Consider the following 15,729-nt stretch of genomic DNA (forward strand, 5'->3'; position numbering starts at 1 on the left):
GGCCGTGTACAACGGCCTTCTTCAAGCAGCACACCACCTACAGGATCGAGTTGTTCAGGTGCAGTCGGACAACGTGACCACCGTGGCCTACATAAACCGACAAGGCGGAACGAAGAGCAGGGCTGCAATGTCGGAGGTGTCAAGAATCCTCCTCTGGGCAGAAAGGCACGCAGTGGCGATGTCCGCAATCTTCATTCCGGGAGTAAACAACTGGGAAGCAGACTTCCTCAGCAGACACTATCTCTATCCAGGAGAGAGGGGTCTCCACCTGGAGGTGTTCGAGGAGGTAACCGGTTGGTGGGGGGTTCCTCACATAGACATGATTGCCTCCCATCTCAACAAGAAGCTGCGGAGGTACTGTTCCAGGTCGAGAGACCTGCAGGCATTGGCGGTGGATGCACTGGTAACACCGTGGGTTTTCACGTCAGTGTATGTGTTCCCTCCACTTCCTCTGATTCCAACAGTTCTTCAACTTGTAAGAAGAACAAAGGTTCTGGCAATCCTCATTGCTCCGGACTGGCCAAGGAGGGCTTGGTATGCGGATCTGCTGGATCTTCTGCTGGAAGATCGATGACCCTTACTTCTTCTGGAGAATCGGTCCCGCGAGCTCTGATTGGCTCATGGGCGGCGCTGACTTGAACGAAGACACTCGCAACCGCCGGAGACTGAGGGGAAGGAGAAGCGCAGGCTGCACTCTCCTCCCCTCACATCAGCGGCGGTGTGGGGAGCAGCAGAGGCAGGGAGGGAAGAGGAGCGGCGGCCCGTCTGTGTGGGTACGGCATACCCACGGCTAAATTCTAAAGTGTACGCCGTACCCACCCGTACCCGCATACTTGCACCACTGCTCATAACTCACTGGTAACAGGGTGTTATAAGTATAGGGGGATGTATTTTGGGATGATGTTAATGTATTAATTCAGTAGAAGGTTATAAAAAAAGTTTCTATTAGCGCTGGTATGTGGCTGGTTCATACTTCTGTATTGATCTGATTATTCTCTGAGGTAAATGTTGCAGACCGTCTGGGTATGAGGGTGAAAGTTCACATTATCAGTCTAAAGAGTATATCAGAGGATGTGGACTGTATGAATTCCTGTCCTATTAATCTGATAAATCAGTATACACACTGTGTATCTGTGTATGTGTAACATTACAGTATATCATGTCTATAAGGAAAATATATATATATACGTCAGTCAATGCAGAATGTAATTCAGCTATTGCTTCATGTCAGTAAGACAGGACGGTGTCGTGTCTCCTGGTCCCCATGATGAGGATTTAGAGAAGTTAAGTTTATAATTTCTCAGTTGAATGATATATTTATACAGTCTGAAAACTTCTTCAGACCCTTCATGTCCCTCGAAGCGTGCTTTTACACGTATAATGCAAGTCGTCAGATGTCGACACGGGGACGTGAGAGGGGATCTGTAGACAGAATGCTATCCTAACAAAGTGTATTCAAACTATGATGCAAACTTGGGGGAAGAGTTAGAAATCGCTGTTACACTCCTGTACAGGAGATAAGAGAATATTTTACTATAAATACGAAGCCTGTGATAACATCCCCTATTTCTGATGCTATGTTTGAACACACCTGGAAAATCCCAGGCACATAAGTCCTGATTCTTAAGGGTATTTTCACGGCTTAGCCGTGTCCTGAAAAGGATAAGACATATTGGGAGATTTCTCCTGTGGTGCACACCGCTGTGTCCATATTATCAGATTACTATTACCTGACCCGTCCCCGGTTCAGCTTCACTGAAAGAACAGGCTGGCCGCATACTTGAGCCTACACTCTGATTTATATACTCGGCCAGTAAAACTGTCTTCAGGCCACCTATTGTGGGTGCATGGGTTTCCAGTACTATTGGAAAGTATGCAGGACCTCTGTTAGAATTTTATATATGTATATAAATGTTCGATTGGTAGGGATGCTCTTTTCTTGACCCTAGGAGCCGGATAACGGTAAGGTCCCGAGGTCCCCGCCTTTTTTTCGGGAAAGGAGGGGCAGGAACAGAATATGACATCTGTTCCACCTACTATTTTCGCATGACGCTTCCCCCTGGAAGTCCACTCAGGTGGGAGACAGGGATCCGCTACGGGTATGCATTACCTACGGTCGCAAGTCAATGACTTAACTGGCTCCCACCTGGTGGAATTATCAAAATTAATTTGGAAACTAAATCTCTGATTTCCATTTGGAAAGGCAGTCTCTATGACTGGCGGGGCTAGGCGCGCTTCCCACTTGACCTCTGCTTCGTACCTATATATGATTGGCAGTGCTGCTCTGTTAGATCAGTTCCGGAGGTTCTTAGGCCTCTCGTAGTTGCAGAGGGTCCATGTCCAGATATTCACATCTTCCCTAATCCCATAATATCTCACAGCACTGCTGTGGCGTAATTTAACGATTCCAGAACGAGTTCTTCTAGCGAAATCTCTAGGACAAGTGTTCAGAGCACATTTTAGGATGTAACGGTGAGTACGCCGTTGAGCTTCCACCTAGATTTCATTCCCTGAAAAGGGGTAAAATGGTTCCATCTACTCGAGGAACGCAGGTTCAGAAGTCGGACCTGGATCCTCCTCTCTCAGGAGAAAATTTGACAGACATTCGCGCAAGGGGAGAACTTCCACGACTTGTCTGACTTCTTCACACAAACATTCTGTAACGAAGGTCGGACTGACATAGTTTACGTCAAAAAACTAAAACATTTGGGACGTTCCTCTGTAGGGTGGAACAAATGTTTTATCTCAAAATAAAGTTTTGAACACTGGGTTCCAGAACAAACCCACATTCAGTGGCAGTCAGCCCTCTGTTGGTTCCAGGGGCGTTTAGTCAATGGAGGTGTTCCCTCCAGTTACACTTAATGGAACATAAAATCTGGCGTCCCTCATTGCCCTGGGACGGCCAAGGAGAGCTTGTTTTCAGGCTCTCAGGTTACTTTCTAAGGTTCGAAGGCTTCCGCATCATCAAAAGGACCTGCGTCTGCAGGGGTCAGTTCTTAATAAACACTTACCGCATATCAGTTTGATGATATGGAAGTTGTGCGCCTGATATTAGCTCGGAATGGTATTCCGAGCAAAGTCATCCCTATGCTATTCAGGCAGGGGATGGAGTCACGTCAAGACTTTACCATAATTATTGGAGGAAAGATGTTTTGGTGTACGTCCAAGAAACTTCCTTTGGTGGGGTTCCACTTAGGTCTTTCCTTTTATTTCCACAGTTCCGTGTGGTTGTGTGCCTACGATTAGGCTTGCTCAAGGTCCAGTTTTTGGCCTTCTTTGTTTTTTGTTCCGGAAACCATTGGCTGCGTTTCCTGTGGTGCAAACTTTCTTGAAAAGGGTTCTACGTATACAGCCTCTTTTTTTTTGTGCCTCCTACGGAGCCATAGGATGTTGCTGTTATGTTACAAGTCCTGCATTCGGATTCATTGAACCTTTATGAGAGGCAGAATTTCAGTTTCTTACATGAAAGCTGATCACTTTGTTAGCATTGGCATCTGCAAGGCGGGTGTTGGAATGTGGGGCCTTATCCCACAAGAGCCCTCTTTGTTTTTTCATGAGCTTTGAGTTGCGCTAAGGATGCGTCAACAATTCCTTCCAAGGGTTGTGTCAGTTTCTCATATCAACCAACCTGTTGTGGTGTCAGTGGCTACTGACATTTCTACTTCAGTAAGTCCTTGGACGTGGTCCGGGCTTTGAAGGTATATGTGAAGAGGACTGCTCCTCTTATAAAGTCGGAAGCATTGTTTGTACTTCATGATCCCAATTAAAATTGGGTGTGCTGCTTCTAAGCAAACTATTTCTCGCTGGATCGAATGTACTATTCAGCATGTTTTCTGCGGCAGGTTTGCCGGAACCTAAATCGGTAAAGCATCACTCTACTCGTATAGTGGGCTCTTCCTGGACATTTGGCCGAGGTGTCTCGGCACTTAAATTTGCTGAGCAGTTGCGTGGTCAGGATCAAACGCATTTGCTAAGTTCTACAAGTTTGATACTTTGGCCTCTGATGACCTCCAGTTGGGTCAATTAGTTTGCAGGGTACATCAGCACTTTCCCTCCCCTAGTGGGAGCTTTGGTATAGGCCCCATGATCTTTGATGCATCCCCAACATCCTCTAGGAAATAAGAGAAAATAGGATTTTAATATACCTACCGGTAAATCCTTTTCTCGTAGTCCGTAGAGGATGTTGGGCGCCCGCCCAGTGCTGATGTGTTCCTGTACGGTTGTTACTTGTTCAGTAATGGCAGCATTTGTTGCCACTCTTTGGTCATGTATACTGACATGTTTTCATTGAGTTACATGTGGTTGCATGTTATAAATTCAGTGTGATCTGGTGAAATCTCACCACACAATTTTGTAGTATCCTCTCTCGAGGTTGTCCATCTCCTCAGGCACAGTTCCTAAACTGAGGTCTGGAGGAGTGGCATAGAGGGAGGAGCCAACCCACACTATTCAAATTTTATAGTGCCCAAGGCTCCACAGGACCCGTCTATACCCCACGGTCTTTGATGCATCCCCAACATCCTCTACGGACTGCAAATAAAAGATTTACTGGTAGGTATATTAAAATCCTATTATTAGTGAGCAAACAGGACAGCACTTTCTCATCTTTGCTGTTTTATTATTGCAAAGCCCATGTCACCTGTAGTAATCCCATATGAGCATCCATGTCACCTCTAGTAATCCCATATGAGCGCCCATGTCACCTCTAGTAATCCCACATGAGCGTCCATGTCACCTCTAGTAATCCCACATGAGCGTCCATGTCACCTCTAGTAATCCCACATGAGCGTCCATGTCACCTCTAGTAATCCCACATGAGCGTCCATGTCACCTCTAGTAATCCCACATGAGCATCCGTGTCACCTCTAGAAATCCCACATGAGCGGCCATGTCACCTCTAGTAATCCCACATGAGCGTCCGTGTCACCTCTACTAATCTCACATGAGCGTCCGTGTCACCTCTACTAATCTCAGATGAGCGTCCGTGTCACCTCTAGTAATCCCACATGAGCGGCCCTGTCACCTCTAGTAATCCCACATGAGCATCCGTGTCACCTCTACTAATCTCACATGAGCGTCCGTGTCACCTCTACTAATCTCACATGAGCGTCCGTGTCACTTCTACTAATATCACATGAGCGTCCGTGTCACCTCTACTAATCTCACATGAGCGTCCGTGTCACTTCTAGTAATCCCACATGAGCGCCCTTGTCACCTCTAGTAATCCCACATGAGCGTCCGTGTCACCTCTAGTAATCCCACATGAGCGTCCATGTCACCTCTAGTAATCCCACATGAGCGTCCATGTCACCTCTATTAATCCCACATGAGCGTTCATGTCACCTCTAGTAATCCCACATGAGCGTCCATGTCACCTCTAGTAATCCCACATGAGCGTCCATGTCACCTCTAGTAATCCCACATGAGCGTCCATGTCACCTCTAGTAATCCCACATGAGCATCCATGTCACCTCTAGTAATCCCACATGAGCGCCCATGTTACCTCTAGTAAACCTACGAGCGCCCATGTCAACTCTAGTAATCCCACATGAGCGTCCATGTCACCTCTAATCATCCCACGTGAGCGCTCATGTCACCTCTAGTAATCCCACATGAGCGCTCATGTCGCCTCTAGTAATCCAACATGAGCGCTCATGTCACCTCTAGTAATCCCACATGAGCGTCCATGTCACCTCTAGTAATCCCACATGAGCGCCCGTGTCACCTCTAGTAATCCCACATGAGCGTCCATGTCACCTCTAGTAGTCCCACATGAGCGTCCATGTCATAGAAACATAGAATTTGACGGCAGATAAGAACCACTTGGCCCATCTAGTCTGCCCCCCCTTTTTTTTTTCTACATTATTTTTATCTCTAACCTTATTTGATCCTTATTTCTTTGTAAGGATATCCTTGGGTCTATCCTTAGGGCATGTTTAAATTGCTCTACTGTCTTAGCCTTTACCACCTCCGATGGGAGACTATTCCACTTGTCCACTACCCTTTCTGTGAAGTAATTTTTCCGCAAATTTCACCTGAACCCCCCCCCCCCCTCCCCATCCCCCTCCAGTCTCAGGGCATATCCCCGTGTCCTATTGCTTCTCTTCATTTGGAGAATGTTTCCCTCCTGGACTTTGTTAAAACCCTTGATTATATTTGAAAGTTTCTATCATGTCCCCCATTTCCCTTCTCTGCTCCAAACTATACATATTGAGATTTCTTAGTCTTTCTGGGTATGTTTTGTGATGTAGGCCATGCACCATTTTAGTTGCCCTTCTTTGTACACTTTCTAATGTATTAATATCCTTTTGAAGATATGGCCTCCAGAATTGAACACCGTATTCTAGATGAGGCTGTACCAATGACCTATACAGTGGCATTATTACTTCTTTCTGCTGCTGATTCCTCTCCCAATGCAGCTAAGCATCTGACTAGCTTTCCTGATTGCTTTGTTACATTGCTTACCTGCCTTTAAGTCATCTGAAATAGTGACTCCTAGATCCCTTTCCTCCTCGGTAGTTTCCAGTATAGCGCCATTAATACTATATTTAGCCTTTGGATTTTTGAGACCCAAGTGCATGATTTTGCATTTGTCACCTCTAGTAATCCCACATGAGCGTCCATGTTACCTCTAGTAATCCCACATGAGTGTCCATGTCACCTCTAGTAATCCCACATGAGCGTCCATGTCACCTCTAGTAATCCCACATGAGTGTCCATGTCTCCTCTAGTAATCCCACATGAGCGTTCAGTGTTGATCAAGCTCCAGTCTAAGCATCCTAGCTTTTTTGTTTTTTAATAAACATAAAAGCAATGATTTCAGGTAAAAAATGTCAGTTATAGAATTATATATTGTGTCCTATAACACCCTGGGTCTTGTCTACTCATTTTATATATTAATGTATTTTATTTCCAGCAGATGGGCACACAAGCAGGAACATCTCAGAAGGACATCTAATGTTATCCCTGGATTCTGAAATAACCGATAATGACAGTAGACAGGATTCTCCAGGAGATAACCCCATTACCCCAATTCTACATCCAGCTCTATTAGCTGATCCCTCTGGTCCTGGGAAATGTTCTCCTGATCACTCTGATATTGGTGCATCTGTTACAGCTCTGAGAGTAGATACAGAGTTTCCCTGTTCTATAGATGCCAAATATTTTACACAGAACACAAAGCCTATTACCAATCAACCAGCTAAGGCAGTTGAGAAGCCATTTCCATGTTCTGAGTGTGGGAAATGTTTTACATATAAATCAATTCTTGTTACACATCAGAGAAGTCACACAGGTGAGAAGCCATATTCCTGTTCTGAGTGTAGGAAATGTTTTGCATGTATATCAAATCTTGTTACACATAAGAGAACTCACACAGGTGAGAAGCCATTTTCCTGTTCTGAGTGTGGGAAATGTTTCGCACAGAAATCAGGTCTTGTTGAACATGAGAGAAGTCACACAGGTGAGAAGCCATATTCCTGTTCTGAGTGTAGGAAATGTTTTGCAACAAAATCACATCTTGTTACACATCAGAGAAGTCACACAGGTGAGAAGCCGTATTCCTGTTCTGCGTGTGGAAAATGTTTTGCAACAAAATCACATCTTGTTACACATCAGAGAAGTCACACAGGTGAGAAGCCATATTCCTGTTCTGAGTGTAGGAAATGTTTTGCACAGAAATCAGATCTTGTTACACATCAGAGAAGTCACACAGGTGAGAAGCCGTATTCCTGTTCTGCGTGTGGAAAATGTTTTGCAACAAAATCACATCTTGTTACACATCAGAGAAGTCACACAGGTGAGAGGCCGTATTCCTGTTCTGAGTGTGGGAAATGTTTTGCATTTAAATCAGTTCTTGTTAAACATCAGCGATTTCACAGATGAGAAGCCATTTTCATGCTGTGAGAGAAATAAATCCGCTCTTGTTGAACATATTAGACATTACCCAAGTACGGAACCATTTACATCTTCTGGAGTATAATTATCACTGTCATGCAATGTTCCTCAAGGGTCAATCCTATCTCCTATGCTTTATGCAATATAAATGCTACCACTGGGTGATATAATCAGACGTCATGGCCTGGTCTACCACTGCTATGCAGATGACCTGCTTTTTGCTCCATGTACTGAGAGCCTAATACCAATCCTAAATGGTTGTCTAGCTGAGCTCCAGGGGTGGATGATGCCAGTTGGCTGTGACTCAGTCTTTGTGAAACATAATAGAAGCTCACCAACAAAGGACAAGACTACAGCTTTACCAACCATCTGGATTTATGCTTTGGTGCTCAGAATTGAAAATACTGAACATGTGCTGAATCTTTGTGTTGTCCTGGTATGTGGCTGACACATACATCAGGTATCTGCCACATACAAATCCTCATTCTTCCATCTGTGGACCATAGCCAGAATCAAGCACTTGATTCCCTCAGAAGTTCATAGACTACTGCAATGCCATCTACCTGGGTCACCCAGCAAAAGAATTACAGAGCTTGCAGCTAGTACAGAATGCAGCAGCCAAGCTGTTACCTAACCAGCCCGTTCCTGCCACATAACATCCATTCTCTGCTCCCTTCACCGGCTGCCTGTAAGATGACAAATCTATTTCATAATTGGCTAACTGACTTTCCCAGCTCAACATTACATGGTCCAAGGTACTAGAAGCAGCTTCTGCCTCCTTACTGCCCTGCTTGCTTCTACAGATGAAGGACTGTTACCAGCAGTACCAAGAATCTCCTGTCATTCATTTAAGGGTTGAACGTTTAGCTTTGCAGCCCTGACCATGGAACTCACTGCCTTGCACAGTCCAAGAGGCCTCCACTCTAGAGACCTTCACAAGCAGACTGATGACTGTTACTCACGCTTTTCATTAATGTACCTCTATTTACTTCCTAAATAATACATCCCAAATGCTTAGGTCTTTTTTCTGCTGTTTATTTTGTATCTTGTGCTTTGTGTAAATGTGAATGTCTAATACCAGTTTGCACAATCTGTATTGCTGCACGACAATATGGCGGCCATTGGAACGTGTTTTCACTTGTAGTTTGCCTAACTTGTTCCTGACACTCATCTTGATAAGGAGTGCTGAGTGTTTTCTGATACAAGATCCTATCCATATATACCCTGTACATTATCATGTGCATTAGAGTCACCCGGGTTCCATCTGCGGTGGTTTGTTGTATGTTACATCTATATGGTGCGGATACTCCTCTGATATCATAATAAAAGCTTTTGTTTGCATCTAATTATTGCATCATAGCTTTTATTTTTATTCTGTTTTATATTCCTATCTGAGTAATTACGCCATAATGTCTAATCTCGGAGTGGACCCCAGAAGATGTAAAGAAACCGTGTAAGTGTTCCATCATTCTGTTTCGTGTAAGCATACAGGTAAGTGATGGCACGGTGGTCACTGACCGTCACATTCCGGTGGTATAATGGAAGTGGACTGTCTGGACTTATTCTAGTCTACTGCAGAAATAAAAAACTCAGCCTTTATCCTGCTTAAAAAAATGACAAAGCCCATAAATCAAGCTTGGTCGGACAAGACAGAAGCCACATTAATGGTGGCACATCATATAGGCTGAGGACCCATACTTCTGGGATATATGGCATAACTCCCTCTTCACCCACAAAACCTTCCCTTCACCATTCACAATGTCCACCACTGCCCCTTCTGAAGGGACACAACTTTCCTTTGCTTGTTCCACCTCCTCCTCTACAGAGCCCAGGACCACCTCCATGACCATTACATGTTAATCTGGAGGCCAGGCATCTGGGAGGTTCATGGCCTGAGATGACCACAGAACCACCAGGTAGTGGGCAAGATGAATCCACAGCCTCCTGAGGAACTGGAGATTCCAAGGATCCATCCCGCATGAGGCAGAGAAGGGTCAACCACAGGGACTGGCTCACCAATTTCCTTCCTAAAAGCTGCTCTTTACCCAGTTTGGTACCTGTGGGATCCCACTCCAATTTCCCTTGAGAGTCCTTACCCTCACTAATCCCTTCTACACCTACCAGTTCCTTCCCCTTCCAACCACTCCTCCTTTTTAAGCTTTTCACCACCTGCTGTGTGAGTCCCATCCAACCACTCCTCCTCTCCTTGACTCATTGGTGTAGCAACCCCCTTCTCCCCACCCCCACCACACTGCTACACTGCAGTTAAGCTGTGAGACTTGCTGCTAGCAGTACTCACTACTCAGCACACACACTCACATCATGATTACACAGCTGTGCCAGAGACACTGTCTCACTGACAAATAATAAATAAATAAAATAAAGGAATAAGGGACAATAAATAAAAACAAATATATATAAATAAATGGATAGGATAAGGATACATTTAGTACAAATACAGGGACTCAACAATAAAATACAGTAATGGACAAAGGAAGACAATCAGTTATACAACACAGTGGGAAAAGCTAATAGGGAAAGTTAATAATTATCTGCTCCCTGCTCCACTGATCTGTGCACAGAAGTTGTTCTCCCCGGCTGCAGGCTCCCTTCCCCACCAGCTGCTGGCTTCCTCCGGCCTCTGCTTCCTCTTGACTATTGTCTCTCCCCGGCCGCTGGCTTCCCCCTTGCTGCCGGCTTCTGGCTCCCCCGGCTCACGGCTCTAGCACCTTGTCGCTCCATCCTCGTGTGCGTCCTTGTGTGTGCGCGCCCAATGTCACTTCCGGTTCCAGTCGCTTGATGCTCTATCTCAGTAATATGTTTCTCCTACTTACTTGAAATGTATTTGTAGTTGACTATGTGCTCATATTGCTGATTATACTAATGTATAACCTGTGACTGCTGCATTTACTATAATTATGTCAGTTTTTTCTGACTATTCCGATCTTCAATGCTTGTACAAAGCAGGGTAGGGTCGGATTTTATGTCACTTTAACAAAATTTTAAGTGATTACAGTCACAAATTGTGTAGTACACTGTGCAAGTGTCTGATTATTTATCATGTCTAAGAGCAGCAAGGGTGAGGAAAATACACTCACAGCAGCACCAACACTCATATCATGTTAGTCAAAGCTGGGTTAACCTCTCAGGATCTGGTTCAGAAACATAGTTTTAGCTTTCATCAAAGTCTTGACAAATTCAAGCAGGACACAGGTGCAAGTTGAACCCCCATGGGCTACCTTTTTATAGACAATATCCAGTGTAGCTGAGCAGATAATTCCAACTTCTGTACCAGGGTTAGGTTACACTATTAACCCTTACATGCAGCATTCCACCTGGGGTTTATCACATCCAGCAGGGGAAGCAGCAGCCTCACAACAAAAACAGGCTGAAAGGACAGTGGTAAGTAAATCACATAGACATGAAACAATATCTTTACAGTCTACACATGCTTCAGATGAGGATTCGTTGGAGAATGAAGACTCATTATACTCTGCTTCTGCATACGAAGCTGAGGCGGAAGGTCTCAGCTCAGGGGACGTATCTGAGTTAATTAATGCGATGAAAGCCATTCTATCCTTAGAATAATCAGCAGAGCCTGTGTTAAAATCCAAGTCACCTGTGTTTAAATGTCCCAAAACAGTCAGGACTGAGTTTCCTGGGTCAGGACAGCTGAAGGAAATTTATAGAAGAGGCTTGGGTTACACCCAGTAAGAAATTTAGAATTCCAAGGAAATGGAATTCCAGTTATCCTCTTCTGGCTGAGGACTGTTTAAATAGGGAGGTGGCCCCCAAAGTAGATACGCATGTAATTCTATTAGTGGGAATATCCACATTACCTCTGCCTTCAACATCATTAAATGGTGTCATGGATAGGAGAGTGGATGGTTTTTGGCAAAAAAAATATTTTGCCCCGTCTGGGGCAATCATAAGATCAATCAAAGCTTCAGCCTGGCTGGCAAAAGCAGTGGCTGCCTGGGCTGATGCATTGGAAATGGATCTTTCAATTGCATCTAGAGAGCAGAAATCTCACGTAGCACATGTCAAACAGGCTGCAATGTTTTTGGAAGAAGCAGCCTTGAATATGGGTACTATTGCCTCTCAGGCATCAGCTTCAGCAGTAGCCGCTCGCAGAGCAGTTTGGCTACGTACATGGAAAGCTGATTCAGAATCCAAAAAGGTTTTGGAGTGTTTACCTTTTACTGGAGATATTCTTTTTGATAAAGAATTAACCAGTATCTTGGAGTCAGAAGCAGACTCCAAAAAAGTGAAGTTTCCTTCCACATACAAATTCAAGCCTAAAATTCTGGCTTTTCAGCCCTTTCCGTCTCAAGTGAAAACAAAAGAAAACAGTCCCAATACAACAAGTCTGGTGTTAAAGCCGAATTATAATAATAATAGAGAGTTCTCCGTTGTGATGATATTCAGCATATAGAATTTATTATCAAAGAGGGAACCACACCCAATATTCTGCGCAGAGGAGCGTGGACCAAGACAGAATTCATCAATGAGCCTGTGTCTTTAGAACACTGACTTTACATTATTTATACCATAACATTATACAATTATTCAGAGCTTATTTACACACAAGGCGTACATATAGATTAAATCATGGAGATATATTGGTTGATGAACAATAAGGGGAAATGCCAAATATGGTCAGATTAGCTAATTAAAGAGAGTGGTTTATCCATAAGATGGCAGACTTGTCCATGAATCTTGAAACTCCTATATATAACAATTAGGTTCTCTAATAGGCTTCGTTGTCATAAAGGTCATTCTTGTTCATAATAACGTGTTGTCTAAAGTGAAGGTCCATCAGATATTCCATGATATGTTCTTGTTCTGCCACAAAGTCTCATACAATATCATGGAGCTCTCGTTATCTACACACAGGCCTTGCTACTAGCCACATAAACACCTAATCAAATGATGCTCAAGGATTGTGGGAGAATATTACTCTGTGCATAGTAACTCTATACTAAAAGAAGACACTGTTTAAGGGAACATTAGAATATCAAGAATCATAGCACAATTAATGAGACAATACAGGATATTTGATATAACTTCCAACATTCCACTGTTTTGTTTAATCTCTAAACAACAATCATATAATAAATCAAATACTCACCATGTGTAAATGATTTGTCTGGTGATGAGTGGAGTAGTGTGAGATGTGAGATAGAATAAGGAAAACCCGTTCTCTGGATGCAATCGCTGGCACTAGTCCACTGAGTATCGATGCGAAAAGTCTCAACCCTCCCGAAAACTTGTATAGATAAGAGAAATGGAAGAGGTAGCGACAGAACATGTTGTTTCTTTACCCTGGCTATAGGTTGAGGTTCTTCTTGCTGTGTGTGTGTATGAAGCAAAAGCATGTACGCACCTATTAAGTGTATATTTCTGTTAGTGTGATCATGTGTGGGCTACCGCAGTGTAAGTAACCGGGGTCATCACCATAAGATTAGTTTTTGGCTTTCTTTGGGGTGTTAGTATTTTGCCACACTGACGACCAAGGGCCGGCAGACATTTGATGCTTACATAGATTATGAGAATCATAAGAATTATCATCATGACATAATGTAACACTTGATATAGCCACTTAGAAATACTAGCTCCCATCCATCCAAAAAGATCCCAATCAGCCGATTGGTTCATGTGTTCCTGTAAATCTTGTAGTAATTTAAGCTTCTGTTCAATGGGATTGTAATTATCTGAGATATTAAAACACATTCCTTTAAATTGTTCCTATCCGCTACCTTCTCTGAGCAGTAACTAATCGATGGCCACTGGATATTGAATCATACCTTCTCTAATGTCTCTCATTTCTTCATTAATGAGTCCTATAGACGTGCTTGTAGCCTTTATATTTTTAGCTAGTCCATAAAAGTAAAACTTCCTAGGTCTATCACAAGTCTATATAGCAAGCCAAAAGGCATATCAGTAAGGGTATTTTTTTTATAGTAAATAAATTGTAAATCATAGTATTTTAGCTCTATAACCACGAAATATAAATAGATACTTTTGGTAAGCGTGTCTCAATTGATAAGTGATATATTTCTTCTTCTGCTCAAGTACATATTCATCAGTATCTTATCAAAACATCATTTTGTACATATTCCTAGTGTCATTATATCTTCATATGCCATGGTCAGTGTGGGGAACATACTATATGTTTATGTTATTTTCCTTAAGCCATTATGGCTCATGGTGTAGGGAAAGGTAAGAAAGAGAAGATTGTCTCTTTGTTGGCGCACTAAGATAGAGAGAAAATTATTAATTTGTATAAAATATAACTTTTAATGTTAATCATCCCCAATCGTAGTATATCAACTATCTCAGGTAATACCACCTATACAATTCTAGGTCCAACACATTACTGTGGGATAGATCACAATATTGAGCAAGTTATTCGGATCCCACAATATGTCCTAAATCCCTTACAGTATGTCTGTAATCATTGTTATATAACCTCTAGTCGTATTAATGTACTGTAAGTCCACACCCCTTGAGTAATGATCCCACAATCCCACACTTACTATATGAATTGACACAAGTAGTACCACCTATGCAGTTCTATGTTCAATAGAATATTGTGGGATGTGTCACAATATTACATTTACTGTTCTATCTCTTCCCTTAGGATTGGATTATAATATATCATTAGTCCCTTGTGGTATACCTGTGGTCATTTTTTTATATATACCAAGGGGTGACAGTCACATTCATGTATGGTGTTTTACAGTATTGAGTGATTAATCCAGCCAAGGAGTTATCTATAGTCTCCTAATATTGGGGTATATTACCATTTCTCATTATGGGGTTCTCAACCTAATTGGTTGTCTGAACTGTTTAAATAAACAGCTCATTAGTCATTCTTAACATATCATTTCATTTGTGGATGACTCAAATCGTGAGATAGTTTAAACATAAATGAAGTAGTAGAAGCACATATCATGTAAAAGCCTGTTATTGAAAGGTGGATTGAAAAGAACCTCACTGTAGCCGATTTATTTATACATTGGTGCTTATCCAATTGCTACATACTCTGACATTGATTGTAGCTGATACGGCTTAAATCCTTCCCTTCACAGAGGGAGAGCAGGCTGCGGTGTAACACATTTGTTACAGTGTTGCTATGCAGTTCTCCTGCTGGCAGTACTGTAATGATGGGGTATATGTAATTGCAGTCGAATTGCCGCAAATGTCGAAAAACGGGGCATTTTAAATTCGACAATGCAATACAGTACTTTTCGACAAAAAAACGGACGTTTCAGATTGGACTTTTTGAAATTTGACAGTTGTCAAATTCGACATGTCTGCAGTGGTAAAAATGCGGCTTATCGACAAAAGTATATTCAATTGAAGAATGTCGATTCGACAACAGTGCTTTTCGACAGTCATTTCGTCAATTTCATTCCGCCTCACTTTGCTGGCGGAATCTAATAAAAAATGTAAAAACATGTTTGTTTTTTTTGTTTTTTTATTGCTAATAGCATATCTATTTATATTAGGAGGGATTATGTACCTGGTTTGTCTATTAGGAGCCACAAGTATTATTTATATATTTTTAAAAGAATATATATTTTTTAACTGACTAAAATAGAGAGAGCATGGTTTTCATTGGGAAGGGGTGGGAATGGGTTAAAATCAAGAAAAAATGCGTGGGGTCCCCCCTCCTAAGCATAACCAGCCTCGGGCTCTTTGAGTTTTTTCTGGTTGTAAAAATACGGTGAAAAATTGACAGGTGATCCCCCGTATTTTTAGAACCAGAACCGGGCTCTGCGTCCGGTCCTTGTGCAAAAAATACGGGGGACAAAAGATGTAGGGGTA

The 15,729-nt window shown here is 42.8% G+C and overlaps 2 protein-coding genes across 4 annotated transcripts in view; one reads left to right on the forward strand and one right to left on the reverse strand.

Annotated features, from left to right (window-relative positions):
- LOC134983676 (zinc finger protein 585A-like) overlaps window positions 1-15,729 on the reverse strand; it is a 158,550-nt gene that overhangs the window by 68,408 nt on the left and 74,413 nt on the right. The window lies entirely within an intron of this gene.
- LOC134983674 (zinc finger protein 271-like) overlaps window positions 1-15,729 on the forward strand; it is a 172,106-nt gene that overhangs the window by 38,854 nt on the left and 117,523 nt on the right. Inside the window, exon 7 of one of the 3 annotated variants that reach the window (XM_063949340.1) lies at window positions 6,917-7,798. The exons of the other annotated variants lie outside the window; for them this stretch is intronic. Within the exon in view, the coding sequence (XP_063805410.1) occupies window positions 6,917-7,798 (882 nt within the window). The remainder of the gene's footprint in view (window positions 1-6,916; window positions 7,799-15,729) is intronic. 3 annotated transcript variants of the gene reach the window in all.

Source organism: Pseudophryne corroboree, assembly GCF_028390025.1.
Source record: "Pseudophryne corroboree isolate aPseCor3 chromosome 3 unlocalized genomic scaffold, aPseCor3.hap2 SUPER_3_unloc_20, whole genome shotgun sequence".
NCBI classification, from domain to species: Eukaryota; Metazoa; Chordata; class Amphibia; order Anura; family Myobatrachidae; genus Pseudophryne; species Pseudophryne corroboree.